This window comes from Apteryx rowi, unplaced genomic scaffold (assembly GCF_003343035.1).
Source record: "Apteryx rowi isolate R43461 unplaced genomic scaffold, aptRow1 scaffold_518, whole genome shotgun sequence".
Lineage (NCBI taxonomy): Eukaryota > Metazoa > Chordata > Aves > Apterygiformes > Apterygidae > Apteryx > Apteryx rowi.
Window position 1 is genome coordinate 307,031 of NW_020450781.1, and position 19,277 is coordinate 326,307.

General features: G+C 37.0%; 1 protein-coding gene across 1 annotated transcript in view; it reads left to right on the top strand.

The window, feature by feature from the left end:
- LOC112973035 (threonylcarbamoyladenosine tRNA methylthiotransferase-like) overlaps nt 1–16,171 on the top strand; it is a gene marked incomplete at its 5' end in the record, with an annotated part of 322,440 nt that extends 306,269 nt beyond the window's left edge. The window contains one exon of the mRNA XM_026080384.1: nt 15,471–16,171. Within this exon, the coding sequence (XP_025936169.1) occupies nt 15,471–15,659 (189 nt within the window). The remainder of the gene's footprint in view (nt 1–15,470) is intronic.
- Between the last annotated feature and the right edge of the window lie 3,106 nt (nt 16,172–19,277).

Here is a 19,277-nt window from a genome sequence, read left to right on the forward strand (position 1 = left end):
TAAGCAGCTCTCTTGAACGCCCCTTCCTTCTAGGGCCCTAACCCATGGGATTCCTCCAAGTAGGTCCCTGAAGAGGCCCAAGTTTGCTCTCCTGAAGTCCAGGGTTGCGATCCTACTTAGTGCCCTGCCTCCTCCTCGCAGGATCCTGAACTCCACCATCTCATGGTCACTGCAGCCAAGGCTGCCCTTGGCTAATAAGGATGAGTTGTTGTTTCATGGTTACACCAGAGAAGTGTATCTTAAAAATATCAGGACCATCAAAATGCCATAGTTCAGTGTAGTGGCAGTGAAATTTAGATCCTTAAATCTAGTCCAGCAAAAATATACTGCTATTTGTGCTAGAATATCCAAAGAGCTTAATGTGACCCTGTTGAATATAATAGAATAACCATATGCTTCAATACAGTCCACAGGAAGATGTCATATCTAAGCAAACTTAGTAAACCAGTGCTTCGTGAAAGGTTACGTACAGTAATTTTGTATTTATACATGCTGTGTACCATATCAAGTTTAACATTCACTCTAGATACTTTGTCGTGTAATCAGATCAGTTCTGATCATGCCATCAGGCATTAAAGCATGTTGTTGCAGGTTTACTGGACAGCAGAAATAAATCCTTGCCCTTTTAGTACAATCGTTCCCTGAATCAAAGATATTTTCAAAGAATCCTTCTCAAACTTCAAGTGGGGATAATTGCTTCAAAAGTTTATGTTCTACCTCTAAGAAGCTTGGCTCATTGCCTATTGTATTGGAGGTTTTCATGAGACCTGACACTTAGATTTATTTAACTTCAGGTTCAGTTCTTGTTCGTAATAAGTTCCAAAGTAAGCTGTTCTGTGGGTTTTATCAAAGACTGTTAAAGAAACATTTAGAAAAGTAACTAATTATTTAAGCACTTCATTAGAGAGAACAGCTTTACTTGTGGTTAGTGTACAGTGCACCAATCTTGATAACCTTCCTCTGACTACCTCTCATTATGTATTTAAATGACTTGAAATTTTCCCCCCATAACTCTAATTTATTCTCTCAGATGTTGGAACCCTGCTTAAAGATGCAGAAAGATTTTTCCTGACTTATTCTGATGACAGGCTAGGTAACTCCTATTAGTTAAAATCCAGAAAGTATAACTGGATTTGATATAATTATCTGATGAGGGGTTGGGAGGGAAGAATCTTGAACTGAAAGTTCTAGTCAGTCTAGTATGAAAGGTTGTGATGGTGGCGTGACATGATGATTAGTATATATAGCCCAACTCTAGTATACATTCCCACTAAAGTAAAATTAGCATTCTATCTGTTTGCATGGTCCTTTAGATATTATGCCTTTCTTTTTCACCAAAGCTTTTTTGTAATTATTGCACATTTTGATTGGGAGTTTGTTCTAAGCAGCTTCTCAGAGGTACAGCAGAAATGGTGCATCTTTTGAGGTTCCGGAAGAGTCAGAGGGCATCAAACATAGTTTTCCCATGTTTGAAACTTAAGCCCACAGCATGTTAAGACTTCAGCCTGTTTACTTCTCTTTCATTTCTTTTACTGGAGAGAGGAACTACAGCTCAGGTTTAATGTAACAATAAAATTATGATCTTGAGAAAACCTTTTTTCTTTCTTCCCAGGTTCAGTCAAAAACCTGAGACTTTGGAATTACAGGGAACGACATTTATGTACCTCAGTGGTGCTTCAGCTTTTTATTGTTGAGTTCGCAAGCACTGGCATGAAATAATTTTTAATTAAGATACACTAGTGTAAAGTCAAAATCAAAGTTGAACTACATGGCCATCTGAGCCATCAAGACACGCAAGAGATGATATGGGCTTTCCTCATGTAATCTTTATTGTGGAGAAGGGCTGACAAGTCATTTGTAAAATAAGAACATGAAGTTGAGAAAATTTCAGTAATAAACATTTCTTAAAAAGGAATGCACACTTATAGTTATTTTGGGTGATGATAACCACACAGAACGATTAAGGGCCGGAAGGGCGTATTTGACCTCCCTAGCTCATCATTCCATAAGTAATAGTTATTTCCCAGCTTCCCGCTCTACTTACATAAACCTCCAAGTGCCATAATGAATGTTGATGTTACTGTGTCATCAACTTCTTCCCATGTTCAACACTCTTCTTTTTGCCTTTTTACCTGGGCTTACCAGTAGAAACACTGTTTTTTGGAACTTGGCCTGTAAAGAAGTCCTCTCCGTAGATGCATGAGCATGTTGTCATTACATTAGGTGAACCAGAACAGTTCATCGGCCTCACTAGACATTGTCCAATGCCTTCTTTTCCAAGGGCTACCTGGACAGGGTCATACATGTGAGAGCATATACAATGTGTGGAGAAGGAGAGCTTTTAACTGTTGATCACATGATGAATTTATGTCTGGTTATGTGATTGGCAAGGCACAGAAATATAAGGCCTATAGTAGACTAATGTGGTCTGTCAGAAAGGGTTGTCCACCCATGTACTACAACATGAGGTGGATGTGTGATTGATAAATATTGAAACAAATGGAAAATGAATGGCCCCATGGAAATTAATATTCTTTTCCTTTAGTCTTGGGTTCCTTGAAAGAGTATTATATATGACAATTATTAATTAAATTACTTAGTTTTCAAACTGATGGAATCCTCTTAATAGCTTCATATATGCTGTGGTAGATTGCTTGCAGATTTGTGGAACAAAAATATGTAGGAACAAAAATATGTAGGCAGTACTTTTCATCTCTTCTTTTTGTCAAAAGATTAGAGATACAGCTAGGAAAAAATACCTAAGTATAATATCGATCAGATGGATTTCTGGTCCTGAAGAAAGGGGCTTATCAAGACTAGAGAGGTTTTTTTAGCCTCATCCTTGTTTTGACATGATTTCATATGTGATTGTAAGTCATTTTTAGTCACTCTGACTCTGTATGGAAACTGTTTTGCAATCCTCACATACAAAATCTTTAATAAATGCCGATAGTATAATTATCCTACATAAAGGATGTCTGTGAAAAAGGATGTCTGTGAAAGTCTGTCCCTGAGACTGATAGTTTTTTTAAATATACTAACTTTAATTTGGTAAAGGAATGGAAGTAGTATTTACAATGACAGGGATTCTTCTCCTCTTTGAACTATTCAACATGTATCTTTATCCAAATAAACATCAGTTCATTTTTTTTTTCAGTGAGGAGCGCTTAAGATTCCATAGCATAATCCGATTTTGTCTTAGGACCACAGGGGAAAGCCAGGTGTGTAGCTCTTAATCACTGGAAAGGAATGAATTATACAGTTATGCTTGGGAGGGTACCTTGTGTGATAAAAAGAGGCTGTTTTAGTGCTGCTAAGCTTTAGTATGGAGACATCAAGCATTCTAAAATCCAAACCCATCAATATCCTAAAGCTTAAATCAAGTCTCACAGTTATCAGTCTGTGGGCTTGTGTTTCCCCCTTGTAGGCATCTTTTATATGTTTGCCATTTTCAGGTTGTCTTCTGTTTTATTTGTGTTTATCTCAGATACTCTTCATTTCTTTTCCTGAAAGCAATGTGTTTCAGTGTTACCTAATCTTGGGAAAGATCTTGTGAGTTTCAGAAAAGTAGGTGAAATGATTTAAAGGTGAATGAAGTTCTTTTCAAAGGTTATGAATCCGTCAGAAGAACCTCACCTTTTCCTCATTTATAAAGAAGTGGCCTAGGACGAATGACATTGTGATTGGTAGAAACTCATACCATTTTAACTTAGGCCTAACATGGCAAATCTGAAAAGTAGAAGAAATAACTCTGCAACTGTTTCCTATATGTAAAATCACTCTCATATCCTACATTGCTATAAAATGGTAGACTGCAATCAGATCCCTCTGCACTGGAATACCTGGGGAAAAAAAAGGTTAAGGTGTCTGTTCATATTTCATATTTTCCCTCAGTGGGATCAGTGATTTATGTCTCTTTCTTCTACCAGCCTTTGACTTTTATGAAACTTATCAGATTGCTCTTCCCGTTGTTGAAAAGGGTGAGTAGGCTCAAAAGTTATTAGGAGGGCAGAGATAAAGAAATAGAATCCAGGACACCAGTAGTTTTAGAGTCAATTCTAGTTAATATTTGTATTCACCTAGAGCTTAACGTGACAACCAAACACCAAAATGGAAAAGAAAGCTGTATTAAAATATTATGGGTTGTGTTCTACAGACCAGAATTCTTTTCTGTATGGAGAAAAGTTTGACACTGCAATGACGCTGAAGACCTGTTATATGTGATAACAAGGAGAAACTAAGAATGGTATTTCTCACATACATAAGTGTACAAATTATTTGGAGTGTAAAGTGGAGTACTCTGAAATAAGGAAATTCAAGAATTTCAGTTCTTTTTTTCTACATAGATGCCAATCATATTATGTTTCACCCTTTAATTATGTGCTTATGCACTATTTTCAAACACAYGCTTGCACACACACACACTTATGCATGGGCGCGTGCACACACATGGAGAAAAATTTGTTTCCTTCTATACACAGAACTGGGACTATTCATTTAATGAGAAGCTGTCATAGCAGGCTTTATTTGCTACACAGTGTTCAAAGCTCACTTTCAAGGAGTTATTCATTTCTTTCTAACCTTTCCTGTGACTCCCATTACTGGATTTTTGAGTGCTTCAGCAATGGTAGTAAGTTTATTTTCACAATATCCTCCTGAAATGCAACTTTGTCTTCCCATTTCACAGATGGAGGTGAGACAGAGAGAGAAGATAGTCCAAAGTGTCCCCTAGAAGGTCAATGTAATGGACTAATATGATAGTGGTCAGTTTAAAATGCTTGGGACTAGATGTTTATAAATTACTGAACATTTTGTAGCATGTGTTCAAGCAAACTGTGACTGTTCATCACTGAAGAGAAACTAACTGCAGAGAATCAGGTCTAGAAGAAAAAAATTGAATTAATGCTTGTTACTTCATGGTTAAATCTAGAGAAACTGTTTTGCTCATGAATTAATAATACTAGGGGCTATCAGTTATAACCTGACTGAGCACCCCATGTAAAACCTGTGTGAGAAAAGACTGAGATCTAGTGCATCCACTGGAGGCTCTCAGCTGAGATACATATTGCCAGTATTTGAGCACGACAGAGTGCAAGTTCATGCTTATGCACTTCAATCCTTTACAGATACAGAAGTAAGTTGGTCAGACCACCCTCTGAAAGATGGAAATACTCTCCTGAGGGTAGATATTCGTTACAGCCTATAGATTGGATACTTACTGTTCTTTGATGTCTTAGGCAAGGAAGATAGTGCCAAGGTGCTATCATGATTATCTAGCATAAAATACACAGCAAGCCAAGAAGGGTTTTTCTCATGCAGTCTTTATTGTGGAGAAGGGCTGACGAATCATTTGTAGAAACTTGGGATACAGAGATTGTCTTAGAGCGGTTAGGCTTGCTAGTCCCAGAAAGTAACCATTGTTCGATGTTTCCATGAGAGGGCCTCCATTAACTGCAGTTGAACTTGGCTGAGTGTGAAATTAAAAAAGGAGACTCAGATTTCAAGACACTCGCTCAGGTGCTCCAAAGTATGCTAACTGGCACTATGGGAGACCTCCTAAAACAAGTAAGTATACTTAAAGGAAAGAGGCCATGACAATGTGAAAAGAAAACCTTTGTACTATCACTGAACCCACAAAGTTTGTCAAGATCAGTCACACTTTGTTAACTGTTAAATGTCAGACTTTCATGAAATACTCCTTTTTCCTGAAGACTGATTCCAGCTGCACTTGGTGAGACCTACAGTACCAGGACCTGGAACTGTTTATATGTGGGCAGAAAAGTCTGTGAAAATCAATGTAAGAGGAATTGTCAGGATACTAAATATTAGGGCATTGCTTAGCTTTAAGAAAATATATTTAAAACTTAAACTTGGCAGAGGTGTAAAGGTTTAGAGACTTTGTTGGCTTCTGGTGACAGCTGGATCTGAGACATGAATTATAGAAACTTAAATTGCTGACTTGCTTTATGGCACTGCAGACATTTTAATCTTCTGTGTTTGTTTCTCTTCCTATAAAATGAGGGAGGCATGGAGATTCCCACAGCTACGTATTTGTACATAGTTTAAAACTTTAGAAACTAATATGATTTGTAAATATTAATACCGCTCATTTTATACTATGTTTATGGTGAGACTGGAATGTAAGAAGGGCTGGTCCTTTGTCTCCATGATTGTTTTTTAATACAATCTTGAGGTCTGCTTGGAATCTTCAGTTTGTAATGCACAGTTCTGTAGGAATAAATGAAAAAGTTGTAAATTCAGGATTGTGATTCTAGGATTAAGTGGAAGGTTTTAGTCAAGAATATGTACGTATATCTGCTTATTCTACTTTGCTTCATGTGAAAGATCTTAAAAGCTCTTCCTGATTTTGAGAGAGAATGTCCCTTGAGATATTTCGTGAATATTTGTCACAATATTCTTTGCAAATAACAATAGTTAGAAAGACTTTCAGTATTTTATGTTTTCTAATGTTTGGGAGTATAAAATTATTCTAAAATTTGGTGTTTTAATATACGCTCAGAGAGTTCACTTTCAAGTAAAATCAATATTACTCATTTCACTGTTTTGATATGTGAATATCATTCAGTTATATTTACGGTTCTTATGATAAGAATGTGTATTTTCAAATCTAGAAATTCTTTTTACAGGGGTATTCTTTCTAATAGAAATGTTTTGGATCTTTGCCTCTAGCTACAGTTGACCTCCATGTAATTGTCATTGTAACCTCAAGATTTAAAAAGAAACTTAAAAGGTGATGGTGTCTCAAAGCTTGTGCTATAAAAAAAGAGTAGAATATATTTCATTTCATAATCTCATCCGTAGAAGAGTCTTTGAACTTTCACATGCTGCCAGTTCTTTGCCATTCAGTTGTTATTCCACAAAATATACCAGCAAAATTGTTATTTTGTAATATGCAGCCTTAAAATATTAAATCAACACACACAATCTGCAATGATGTAATGTGGAGCTTTAAAGAAGTGGTAAGTTGGAATCATGTGGAAGGATATTTACTAAGACAGGCCATGATACGCTCACTGACACCCAAAAGGCTTTTGGAAAAATGGCATTCAGTGCTTTTACAAGTTAATATATATCTTGTAATTCACTCTAATGTATTTTCAAAGCCATGAAGCCTGTACTGGTGATCTCTAGGAAGGAGATTTGTCTGTTAGGCAGCTAATTACCAGATAAGTGCCCAGAGCAAGCACCTGCTGTCTCCTTTATAAAATTGTGCTACACACAGGGAAATCAATGGTGACAGATCTCCATCCTGAATTTGTCCACATTGTGCTYCTGGGTTCATTCTTCATTTCAGGTGATTATTTGGATGACCATGATTTTTGAATCACGAACTTTTTGCACTTAAAAGCTCTCTCAGTTCTTTTCTGGTTGAAATTGCTAACTGCAACCCTAGCTCGCATGTCACTTGTTTCCTGTGATGTGAGGTCCTCATCATTGTGACACTTCCACACCCCATTAAAAAAGCTCAGGATACAGACATCACACTGAGAATTTTTCAGAATGCAGCTTCTGATTTTGAATGCCAGGTTATCTTGAAAATGCATTATTTGGATAGTAGGAGGATACTGAGTCACTAAGTTTAACGGTAGCATAGAATACAATTATGTAGAAGAGATTCAACTTCTGGCTGGAAGAATTTACAGTTAAATATAAGGAAACAAGCTAAAACAAGTGAGTATAATGGAAAGCGGCACACGAGTGTGTTTTAAACATTTTGGAGGTGTTTTTGGCTGGGTTTTTGGTTGTTGATTGTTCTTGTTTCTTTTGTTAATTCATCTATTTGGTTGTTTTCCGTCTTCCTCAAAGTGTAGATCACAAAGTCATTTAATAAGCCCAGTCCTTTAGCCTTCTGTCTAGCTTTTAATGGCATTATGAATTTTATGGGCTCATTAAGGGAATAATAATCCTTAAAGACTATTTGGGGGAGGAAAAAGAAGTATGTATGCAAGGATTTTTTTAGGTAAGAACATCATGGAAGAGAGCAGAGGGATATCTACCAAAAAATACAAATGGAGCCTTATGGTAATGGAGAGAGATTCAGCTGCAGCTACTTTAGACAGAGAGAGAGAATTCATTTTTTCTGGACTTTTATATAGGACTGTTAAAGTTTGAATTTAATGTTAACATAAGAGGAAGAAGAGGAAGTTCCAGAGATGGGTCTGTGTGACACAGACAGTAAGTCGTGGTATGGAGTGTTATTCCACATTTGTATTCCTATTGACATCTCTATTTTTGTTTATTAGAAGAGGTTGTATGGTCAGGTGGTGCTGGAGGCAAATGGGGAAAAGACAAACAGGACAGACAGGAGGAGACTGTAGCAGTAGTCAAGGTGAGAGGTAGTTGACTGTTTGGAAAGGTATTTTTTGCTATGTTGACCAAAGTAGCCATGGTAGATCATGGAAGTGTTATAGAGAAAGAAACATCAAGATTTTGTTGACTTGCTGTGTAGGTCAGGGTAGGCCATAGTTAAAGATGATCTCCATAAGGGATGATAAATCTGGAAGAAACTGTCAGATTGGATGCAACTGAGCTTAAAGTCAATCTCTGCATGGCTTCCAATTATCAAATACATTTTATGTTTGTATTTGACTGTGGTCAAGCTGCTAGGAGTATTGCTGACCTGACTTAATTGGGTCATGTGTAGTGATCTAGGTGTGAATTATGGACTGATAAACTGGAGTGAGTTCAGCAGAATGCCACCAGGAAGGTCGGGGCTGGAGCATTTGCCTTGTGAGGAGAGACTAAGGAACTAGGGCTTGTTCAGCCTGTAAAAGAGATGGCCTTCGGGGACCTAATAGCAGCCCCAGTGCCTATGAGGAGGCTATCGAGAAGACGGAGCTGGGCTCTTCACAGAGGTGTGTGTTAGGAGGACAAGAGACAATGGGCATTATTTGGAACAAGAGAAGTCCAGGCTGGATATAAAAAACTGTTTCCCCATGAGGACAGCCAAGCAGTGGAGCAGGGGCCCAAGAGAGGCTGTGCAGTCTCCATCTTTAGAGGTTTTCAAGACCCAAYTGGTTAAAGCTCTGGGCAACCTGGTCTGATCTCATAGCTGGCCCTGCTTTGAGCAGGAGGTTGGACTAGAGATCTCCAGCCTGAATTATCCTGTGATCCTATGACAGACAGTAAGACAGTTTTAGCGATTGCACTGTTTGCAAGATGCTTTTGTTTATTTATTTCCTTTCTATAACTTCAGTGATAATGATTCAGGGATAACAGATTAAAAATCCTGATTATTGCTAAGATTCCTGATTGACTTTTTACTGAGAAATTAATATTAAATGTTCATTTATCCTTAGTTCAGTTCTGTTTCTCCCCTCTCTTATATATGAAAGCATAAACACATACATGTCCTATATGCACACACAAAAAGAAGAAACAACRTGAAATTCCCTTTGCAAAAGCGCCTGGCTGTTTTAATTATTTTTCAGTTTCCCGTTTCATTAAATGAATAAGTAAACTCCATGTGTATTCAGAATTCAGTGAGTTCCTAGGAATGGCATACAGTTGGCAATATCTGATACAAGCATGCTTGTAGACAGCATTTTTTTAATGACATAGCACTGTGCATTCATTGGGATGTATGACGGCAAGGATGCTTCCTGTGGGAATTATTGTGTAATTTTATTAGAAAAAAATATTTTATGTGCTGTTTATTTTCTATTTTAAGATCAGCATTCCAAATTTGCAGAAGACTGATAGAATTTAGTAAGTAATAAAATGAAGGAGCTCTCTTAATACCTATAGAACTTAATATGCCTTCTGGAACTATTCAATAAAATTTCATTTACATATTTTTCTGATGTGTAATCTATGTGACCTTCAGCTACTGTTTGTTTTTTAAATCTGAAAAACGCCTCCGAAGTGTAACAGCCTAGAGTTTCAAATAGCACAGTAGGATATGTAATGCATATTTTAACATATTTTCTTTTAATTTGTCACACACACTTGTTGTGCATGATTATATAAAAGTCTGTATTTTTAGACCCAGTAATACAAGTGCGTAAGGTGTACTTCATTGGGCTAAAAGATTCAGGAGTCTAATTTATCTTGAGATATGCTCAGTTAAGTAGTTTTTCACAGCTGTTAGCTAACACTTCTAGCTCTAACAGTGCCCCTGAGCCATAAAAGAAATTTGCATGTAAGAAATGTTTTGAATCTATTAAAACCTCAGCTCAGAGCTAAAGAGTTACTATCATGTCTTTGTTGACTAACATGAAGTGAGATCTTACAAAAAGCTAGGCTGTGATCGACAGCTGCCAAAGCTTAGGTTTTGATATGATTATATATTTCTTTCATGCACAGCAGTTTCAGTCTGGGACTGGAGCTTCAGAAAGACAGCAATCAATGGGTCTGTGCAAAGGTACACAAAATATATTACTCCTGGCAGTTGTCAAGGCAGAATTATTCAAAAAATTATCTGAAATGCATTTGATCATACACTGGATGGTTTAATAATTTATCTTATACCTTATTAGCAAAGTCTTGTGTTTACTTTGCAAGTGCCAAAACAAGATGAAAGGCTGCCTCCATGGAAATACAAGATGCTTAGCTCAAAGTGGCTGTTTTTGCATTTCAGTTTGGTAATTTCCCTCCCCCCCCTCATTTTGATTAATAGTATATAAGTTTAAATCTTAGAGTACCTTTTCCTTCATCATGGTCATTTTTAATGAGAGCAGTGCACTTTATTAATAACAAGTCTACCAAGCGTTTCTGAGCTATCATGGCTCGAATTAGTATAAATATGTATTTCTGGAAACTTCTTCAGAAAAATATTTGGAGCAATTATTTTTCAGGTGAAAAAAAGATTTTGGATTTAGTTTTCAATTCCACTGAACTGAAACGTTATGCTAATCTTCCCAGGTCTTGAAGCTACAAAAGTGTAATTTCTGAGCTCAGCTTAAGAAACTGTTGGAGTCTGACTAGTGAGTAAAGTATGGTAAATATCACCAGCTGAGAAAATTTCATCTCAGAATATTACAGAAATGCTTGAGGATTTTCTTGAAGAGTAAATATAATACAACTATTTTATCTATAGATACAGATAAGGGCCTTTTCAGAATTAATACTTCCATAAAATGAGAGCACAGGGAGTGGATCAGTCTAATTGGCTCTCAGCAAATGAGGTCTTTGCCTCCATGCAGCTTTTTTATGCCAGAGTTGCATAAAAAAAACTAATAAACTTGTTTTTCTGTGGAGAACTCCCCTTAAAGCAGGAAATGAGAAAGGTGTTCTGCAGTTGTCTAGGACAGTCGTTCAGGGTGCAGTGTGTGGAAGGCTTTAGAGAAGAGAGTGGCAGCGGCTCAGAATGCAGCAGTGCAATATTGCAAACTCTGAAGCTCATATGACAGCCCACACAAGCAGCCGTAATCTAAATCTTGTCTACTCTACAATGCAGAATTTTAGTTTTAGCTGCTATAACTTCTTCCTCTCCCTGACTTGTGTGCATGCAATATATACTACAGTGTTTACTATATACTTTGCTGATACACCTTAAAACCAGTTTCTCAAACAGAACAGCCTACAACAAGGCTTTTTGCCCATATGCAAACATTTGTAATATGTTTTTCACTAGCACAGCTGGTACTATGCTAGTTACATGACATAAAGAACTGATTATATTTTAGATAGGCCCTTCACTTTCTTCAGTTTGCTCTGAGGGCCACGCCAGGCCTTAGCTCAGGCTTAAGAGAGCACAAGAATGTATTCAGTTAAACGTAGCTCTTCCTCTTTCCATTGGGAGTTTTGTCCTGCGTCTTACAGAGCTGCAGAACAGACTCTAAGGAAGAAACATCTACCTGCAGGTGTCTCTGACAGATTATAATGTTTTTAAAAGCTGTTGTACAGATTTCAGGGCAGACAAATGATTGCCGTTTTCTAAAGAACATCTCAGATGTACTGTTTTTATGAGTGCATATTCTGTGGGAATAATGACTAAAATTTTCAAGAAAGTGTCTGATATTGCCCATGCGATACCACAGACCAGTGCCCATGCCCATGTGTTGCAAGACAGAATCTGGCGGCAAACTAGGGAGTGGTTTCTAGTGGTTCCTTTATGGATCAGATGAAAATATTCATTGATGACTTTCTTTGGAACAAACTGTACGGCAGGCTTGTTTGAAGAGATTTACATTATCAAACAGAAATGCAGTATTGTTTTTAGTGATAAACTGTGAAATACATCTTAAAAGAATCATTTTGGTCTGCAAATAGTGATATTTTTGTCTATGTAAGAACATTTTAATCTGGTATGCATTCATAAAGAATTCACATTTGCAAGGTAATAGTGTTTCATATCAAAACCACAGTATGCATCTATTGGAATAATAACTTCTGGTTTAAAGGGTTTTACAATTTCTTATAGGATCTGAGAGCTTTGTGCAAACATTTCAGAAAATGTGACTGTCAGTATAAACACATGCGTCAGAGTTCAAAATATAACATGGAAGGAAAACAAAAACAGTGCAGTTGTCAGAATTGTATCTCCAACCCAGTTAAGTTTCCACATTAGAAAATATTATAAGAGAAAAATCTCATCTACAGAAAGAAATAAAAAATGGGTTTAGTGTTTCAGTATGATCATCCAATTTATGGCAAAAATCATGGTAAAATAAAGAAGAAAATGATGTTCACAACTTTACAGAGGATGCAGTAAGCCATATGCATTGTAATACAGAGACTGCTGAATGAACATTGACTGAGCTGATATATCCACCTTGTGCAGTTTAGCACCACACAGAGGTACCAGTTTAGATACTATGTGGAGTCTAAATAAATTTATCTGATGCTTAGTCTCCTGAAGGTTGGCTGACTTAACTCAGATGCAACGCCACCGGGGGCAGCTCTGACCATGGGGCTAATGAAGTCCGATCACCACCAGAACTTTACAAACGCTGCTAAAATTTCTTTTGGCATTCTGTCTTATTAGGAGTATGCAGTGCTGCATAATGCATAATGCAGTGCATAATGCAATGGCAGTTTAAGAAAACAGTATCATACAAAATGGAAACAGTATAGGCTATACATGGTCAAGATAATACTAACAAGATAACATTGTTACATGTGGGAAAACTGAAAAATGGAAAACGGAAATGAAGGGCCAGTGAAATTACTGTCGAAGACTACTGCACAGGGACATGAATGAATGCGTGAGAACACTAATGTGTTTAATTGTTTGTACAGAAAATAATTCTCTCTCAGAAATTCTCACAAGCTGTGACTTCTGTTTGGGAGATTTTGCTGGTTATCCCTGGTTTTGCAGGGACAGGCATGTAGGAACTCAGGCCAAGAAGAGGACCATGTAGGAGAAAGTGACAAGGCCCTTTGTAAGGTACTGGCCTTTTTTCTCTGTTTTCTAATGAATTACAACTAAATATTCAGGACTTCCCAGTTTTGCTGATTATTGAACTGTGTAGAAACATTTAATGAGCAGTGTAGTCAGCCAAATTTAAAAAGTCATGAATCAGTGAAAATTAAATATCAATAAATCAATCTTAGGTGGTATTGATATCTTTACAGCCTTATCCATTCTTTTAAATCATCTTAGCCTTTAGCGTTAACATACAAAAAAAATGTAAAAATTGCTCATGACCATAAATTATGTGCCTTAGATTGATAGAGTTTTGTGAGACCTGCAAACGAAAGGATGGCTTTATAAATCTCAAAAAATAATATGTCGCAGATGAGTTTTGGTTCATATATATAAAATCCTTAATAGTTGATACTCTGTGTTTTCAGTTTATTCTGCATTTAAAGGGTAATCATCTTTGATATTTTTGGAATAAAATAGCTGTGGCCAGTTATTACTATTTCAGATGCCTTAGGAATTGATTGTAATTAATTACTTAACATGAACCAGTTTGTCTATGTCTTTGGTGCAGCTAACATACTCTGCATGATGTAGGCTGTAGTCCTGGAATCCTTTCATTGTCGTGCCTTTCACTGCAGGGAACTACACCCCAATTTGCTTACCTGTTTATTTTTCAACTCTTTACCCAGTTGATATCTTTTAGGTGCAGTACATATAAGAAGTCATCCTCCTTTCATACGTCATAATCCTCTCCACCTATATAATTTGCAATCTAAATCAACAATACCTCAGATGTTAGAACAGTACTTATGTCAGGCTGTCATTTGCCCCTTTGACGCTTACTTACCTAATCGGTGGTAATCATTATTTTCCTTCTGCAATTACTGTAATGGAAGGGATTCCTGAAATGGAAAACGGAAGACAGCTATGGACAGTTTGGAGTGCGTTGTCATGCTTTCACAGGGGCAGGCACATTTCATGGAACATTTATGTTTCTCAGAATTTGCCCAGAAATGCGTTTGGTGAAGGAGTAAAGCAGGCATCTGGTCTGTATTTTCACATGACCCTGTTTCAGCTGCGTGGAAATACAAGATTTTCCAAACAGGTACTTCTCGGGTGGCCTGCTTTGCCCCGCTTGTTTTCTACAAAGCATGAAAGGAGAAAAAAAGAATGGGTGCATCAAAATCCCTTTTTACATGGAAGATTTCAAACCAATTAAAAACCCAGTTGTGTTCATTTGAATTCCTAAGGGAGTATTGAAATAGAGGGGGAAAAAAAAAGAAATAAAGAATTGAAATATTGAATTTTATGATGCAAGATCATTAAATCATTGTTTATAATTTCTTTACCGCATATGCCTCTTGCAAATGTCATTAGATTATAGTTTAACTAGATGTTCTTAAATATCTACAATGCTAGTGTGCAAACAAGGTTGCAAGAGAAAACTGTTTCTTATTCTTTCCACTTGGATTTTAAGCTGAAATAGTGGCTCAACATCTGTAACTGTGCTGCAGTTAAAAGTCCTCATGTTCTGGGGGATCTTGGTGCTCACAATCAGGTTGAGCATGGTAACAGCAGGCGACTCGGATTAAATATGCTGAACGAGAAGGTGCGTGTTTTAGCACAGCTGCCTCCTGAGGGTCAGGGGAAAAGCCCAGTGGGAGGATTTTAAAGCACCACTGAGCTGGCACACCCAGAGACGATGATTGACTGTGGAAGAACCCTGCTGTGCAAAGGATGGTTGTGTTGTGGTTCCCTTTATCACTAACTAGACATTTCTTTTGAAGAAAGGAAAAGTGGGAGAGTAGTGAGATAGCAGCAAAACAAACAAATAAATAAATAATGTTGAAACAACTCTCTCTGATGGCATTGAGGTCTGGGATTTGTTTCTGTTCCTAACAGCATCATTGATTTGACAGTTAATTTCATTAGAAAGATTGACTCTGTATGGCATCAGTAGGAATTCTGTATGAAAATCAGATGGCCTGATGATGATGCAGTGTAGGCTGAATTGTTGTTTGTCTAAAAAAGGGATATTATTTTGAACTACAATACTAAGGGGAGATTTCATTTGTATTTGGTAGATGCAATCAAAAATACATAGCACAGTTTCAGTCTTAATGTCTGCATTTCTTCACAGGAGTTCAGACATGCACCACAGAACGGCTCAAACTGGAAAGCACACCCTTCTGCTGAGATCCCGGTGAAAACACTGTTCAGCTCCAGGATGGCTTTGCAACTCCTCTGGCCACAAGAAGGACTGAAGATATTGTCTATCAGCCTGGCTTTACTGGCAGTTCTTGTTACGTTTTACTATGGAGGGATGTAAACAGAACCATGAACTGAAAGAAGCTTTTATGAAAACAATAAAATTGCCGTTTAAAGTCTTCAAAGGAAACACTTTTACCAAAAACTCTCTTTTTAAAAAAAAAAGCTGTTATAAATCGGGCAATAATTTGTACTCATCCTATGCCTTTCCTGTCATTCACAGCTCTAGGGGTACCTCTCTGCCAACATTTGAAAACTTTGGTTGGTTTATCAAAAAAAAAAGTTAATTGCATTTCTCCTCTTCCTTCTTTTTCTGAAATGATGCAATGTTTGCATTATTTATTCTTTTCATATCTGCTGTTGCAGGTAAAATTGCATGTAAGAAACTCATGAAGTTATTAAGGAATCTTTCCATTGAGTACTGCTGGTAATTTTTTATAGGCAGAACATTTAAAGCTTCCTTAAAGATTTTGCTTAATACAGTGTGATGGTTTGATATGTGTCTTTTTACATTAGAATCAAATATTAAATACAAGGATTGGGCCATTAAAGTCTGTTATTTGTTGCTATTGATTTTGCTGTCATGTCTGAAAGAATTTTTGGCCTGCCATCTTGCCTCTGTCAACTCCAGAATGAGTTATTAGGCTTTATTAATGCAACAAAAAATAATTTTTACATAAAAATAGTTTGAAAGGTATTGTTTTTTATCACTGTATGGGAAGATGGAAGTCTGGTGGTGGAATTCTGCTGAAAGGTGGATTTAATACTTTCTCTTTGGACCTGGTATAATGCCCAGAGAGCCAAATATGAGTCTTGTATTAGCTGTGCATTAGATCAGACTGTGTGTAAGAAAATACTGCTCTGTTAGTGGGAAGGTTACATTTTACACACTGCATATTTTGACTTACCTTCTGCAGCCATTTATGTCATGGCAGGATCTCCACACCTCTCGAGATTGTGCTGGTCAGTCAGGAACTGGAGTCCATGCCCGGTTGTGCTGCAGCTGACCCCACGACGTTGTTCACCTGCTCATTCCCTGTCACCTTTCTGGATCTTTATCCAAACTTCCACTTGAAAAGTCAGCTTAAAATCTTAAGGGCAGGGACTGTCTTTTTTAGTACAGTTTTTGTGGAGTACCCAGCACAGACTCAGTTCAGCTCCCTACATGGCTCTGTAATGCAGACAAGTATTCACCTGGGAAGGATTCTTTGTACTTTACAAGGTGAGGATTCATAATAGTTACAGACAATTAATCCAGAAGTTCCACCACGATGCTTTTAGTACAGGCTGTAGATTATAAAAGCAAATGTAACCTTCTTCAGGAAATTAGGTATGTAATGACTTAAGTATTATATTTCTTATTTCATCCACTGAAGGTCATGAACCAAGACTCAGAATGCATGAGATTTTTAAAAAACCCTGTGCTCTTGATTTGCTTTTGTTTGTATTTTCAGGCTTTTCTCTACAACCAGGAATATGTAAGAACCAGTAACTTAGATTTTTAACAGATTGGAAATTCTCAAAAAAAAAACCTTTTGACTCCAGGAGCTGAAGTTTTCAGGAAAGCACTGCATATTTCTCAGGAAAACTGTGAGCTGACAAAGTTATTAAATCTCAGCCAAATTTTTACATTTGATGGGAATAAACTATGCAAATATGTTCTATGCCTCTAGCAGTCTTGCTGTCAGTCTCTCTAGCTTATCTTATCGTAAAAATTACAGACTCATTGCATCAACTGTTACAGAGATTTACGAAGCTTGTGATTTAGATTCTGTGCATCATTGGCTTTAATGGGACCAACTTATTTTCTCAGAAATAATGCAATATATAGAAAGAAGGTGAAGATTTGTCTGTAGATGAAATTATCCACATATATTCTTAAACTGAACTTTCTACCAATATGTAGAAAGTGTTTGTTATCAAGTGTTTTMTCATCTTCCTTTAGATTTTGAGAAGGCTTTTTAACACTTTGTATCATACAGAAATAGAGCATTCTTCATTTGTTTCCATTTACCTACAGCTGAAGCTTTAAAAGCCACTGCGCTGAACAAATTAATTCTGATCAAACACCTCACCTGAAACTTCAGGCAAAACGCCAACTGTGTGCTGCTTGAGAATACTGTTGAAGGCCACCTGGAAACTTCAGTGAGCAAAGAATGAAGTAGCTCTATCTACTGTATGGAGCAGGTTGACTTGAACACATTTGATATGTGATTTTTTGCTCCCATTTGGCTCTGTAAATGTGTCAGGTGGTATTCTTAATTTTTACAACAGTGTTGTGTTTGAGACTTACCTCCACAAAGTGCTGTCTCTCTACAAGCCCTCAGACTGGTAGACAAATTCAGTATACTCTAATTTAATGAGGACATTGCAAGAGAAGTTTCCCCACAGTCAACACATCACTCTTACACATGCATAAACACACCACAGAATGTGTCTAGCTAATAAGCAATTTATATTCAATGCCTTTTCTTTCTTTCTTTCTTTTTTTAAAGCAGAGGAGAACCTAATTTCCTTGTGATACCAAAGAAGTCTCAATTATTTTTCTTAAATATCTGTGTTAGCTCTGAGTCCTCTTTAGATGTTTTCAGTGAGGAATCTTGCAAACCACAAAACTTGAATAGCAAAGACATCATGAATCTCTTCTGAACAACATTAAGCATACATTTTTTGTCTTGTGTGTGCATGGTTTTAGATGCTGGAGGGGTTTGTTATTTAATCTTTTCATTAACGGTATTAATAGTATCCTTGTTTAGAAAAAGAGTATAAATTAAAAATTGTCTTTGTATGTAAGGCTTGTTCTGTAAAGAAAGAGAGGGAAAGGAGGAGAAAGTACCTTCTGAGGAGAGTTCGTCCACCTCTGTCACATCATTGCCTGCACATTTTTGAACATCTGACAGCTTCTGTTAATTTAGTTTCACTCCCCAGTTCAACTTCCCATATGGAAAGCTGGAGTGATTTTTGAATAACAGCAAGTAATAGCTGAAGTGGCGGCAACTGGCAACTCTGACAATGAGCTTGGCTGTGGCCATTACCCAGAATCCTTCCACTCTCCTTGAGAAGCAATTACAATTTCACAGGTTGGAATTAAAATTCCCTGCGGTATGCAATAGAGTAACTGAAACTGTCAAAGTGATTTCAAGCTGCTAATCTCTCGCTGCTCTGAGTGAAAATAGAGCCCCTCTTACCCATGCACAGGTCTGACAACTTAAAAACTCCAGACTTCCAGTACTTTTAAATACATATGGAGAGTGGCTTGATCTGCTCACACAGAGGATATCTATAAAGATGTTATGTTTATGAACATTTGTTAATAACAAGCCTATCTTTTTTAACTTGATGATGTGTGTAACTTCAGGGACTAAGACAAGGATAAAAGAAGTCTCATTCAAGAGTTCTGAGAATTCGGAGGGATGAAGAGGCATGTACCTGTTTGTGTGAGGTTCCTGTAAAATCTTTATTTAGGTAGTCTTGAACATACAGTATTTTTTGCCAGAAAAATGGCTTGCAAGTTTCCTGAATCTTATTTTTAAATATTATTTGCATCCAAGTTTTATTATGAGTGCACTTTGGTTTACTGTATAGATAAAAATGGAGCACATTTAGAAATCTCTGAATTGAATGAAATACCAACAGGAAAGCAGCAAAGCAGATTTGAAGTAGAAGACAGAGCCCACAG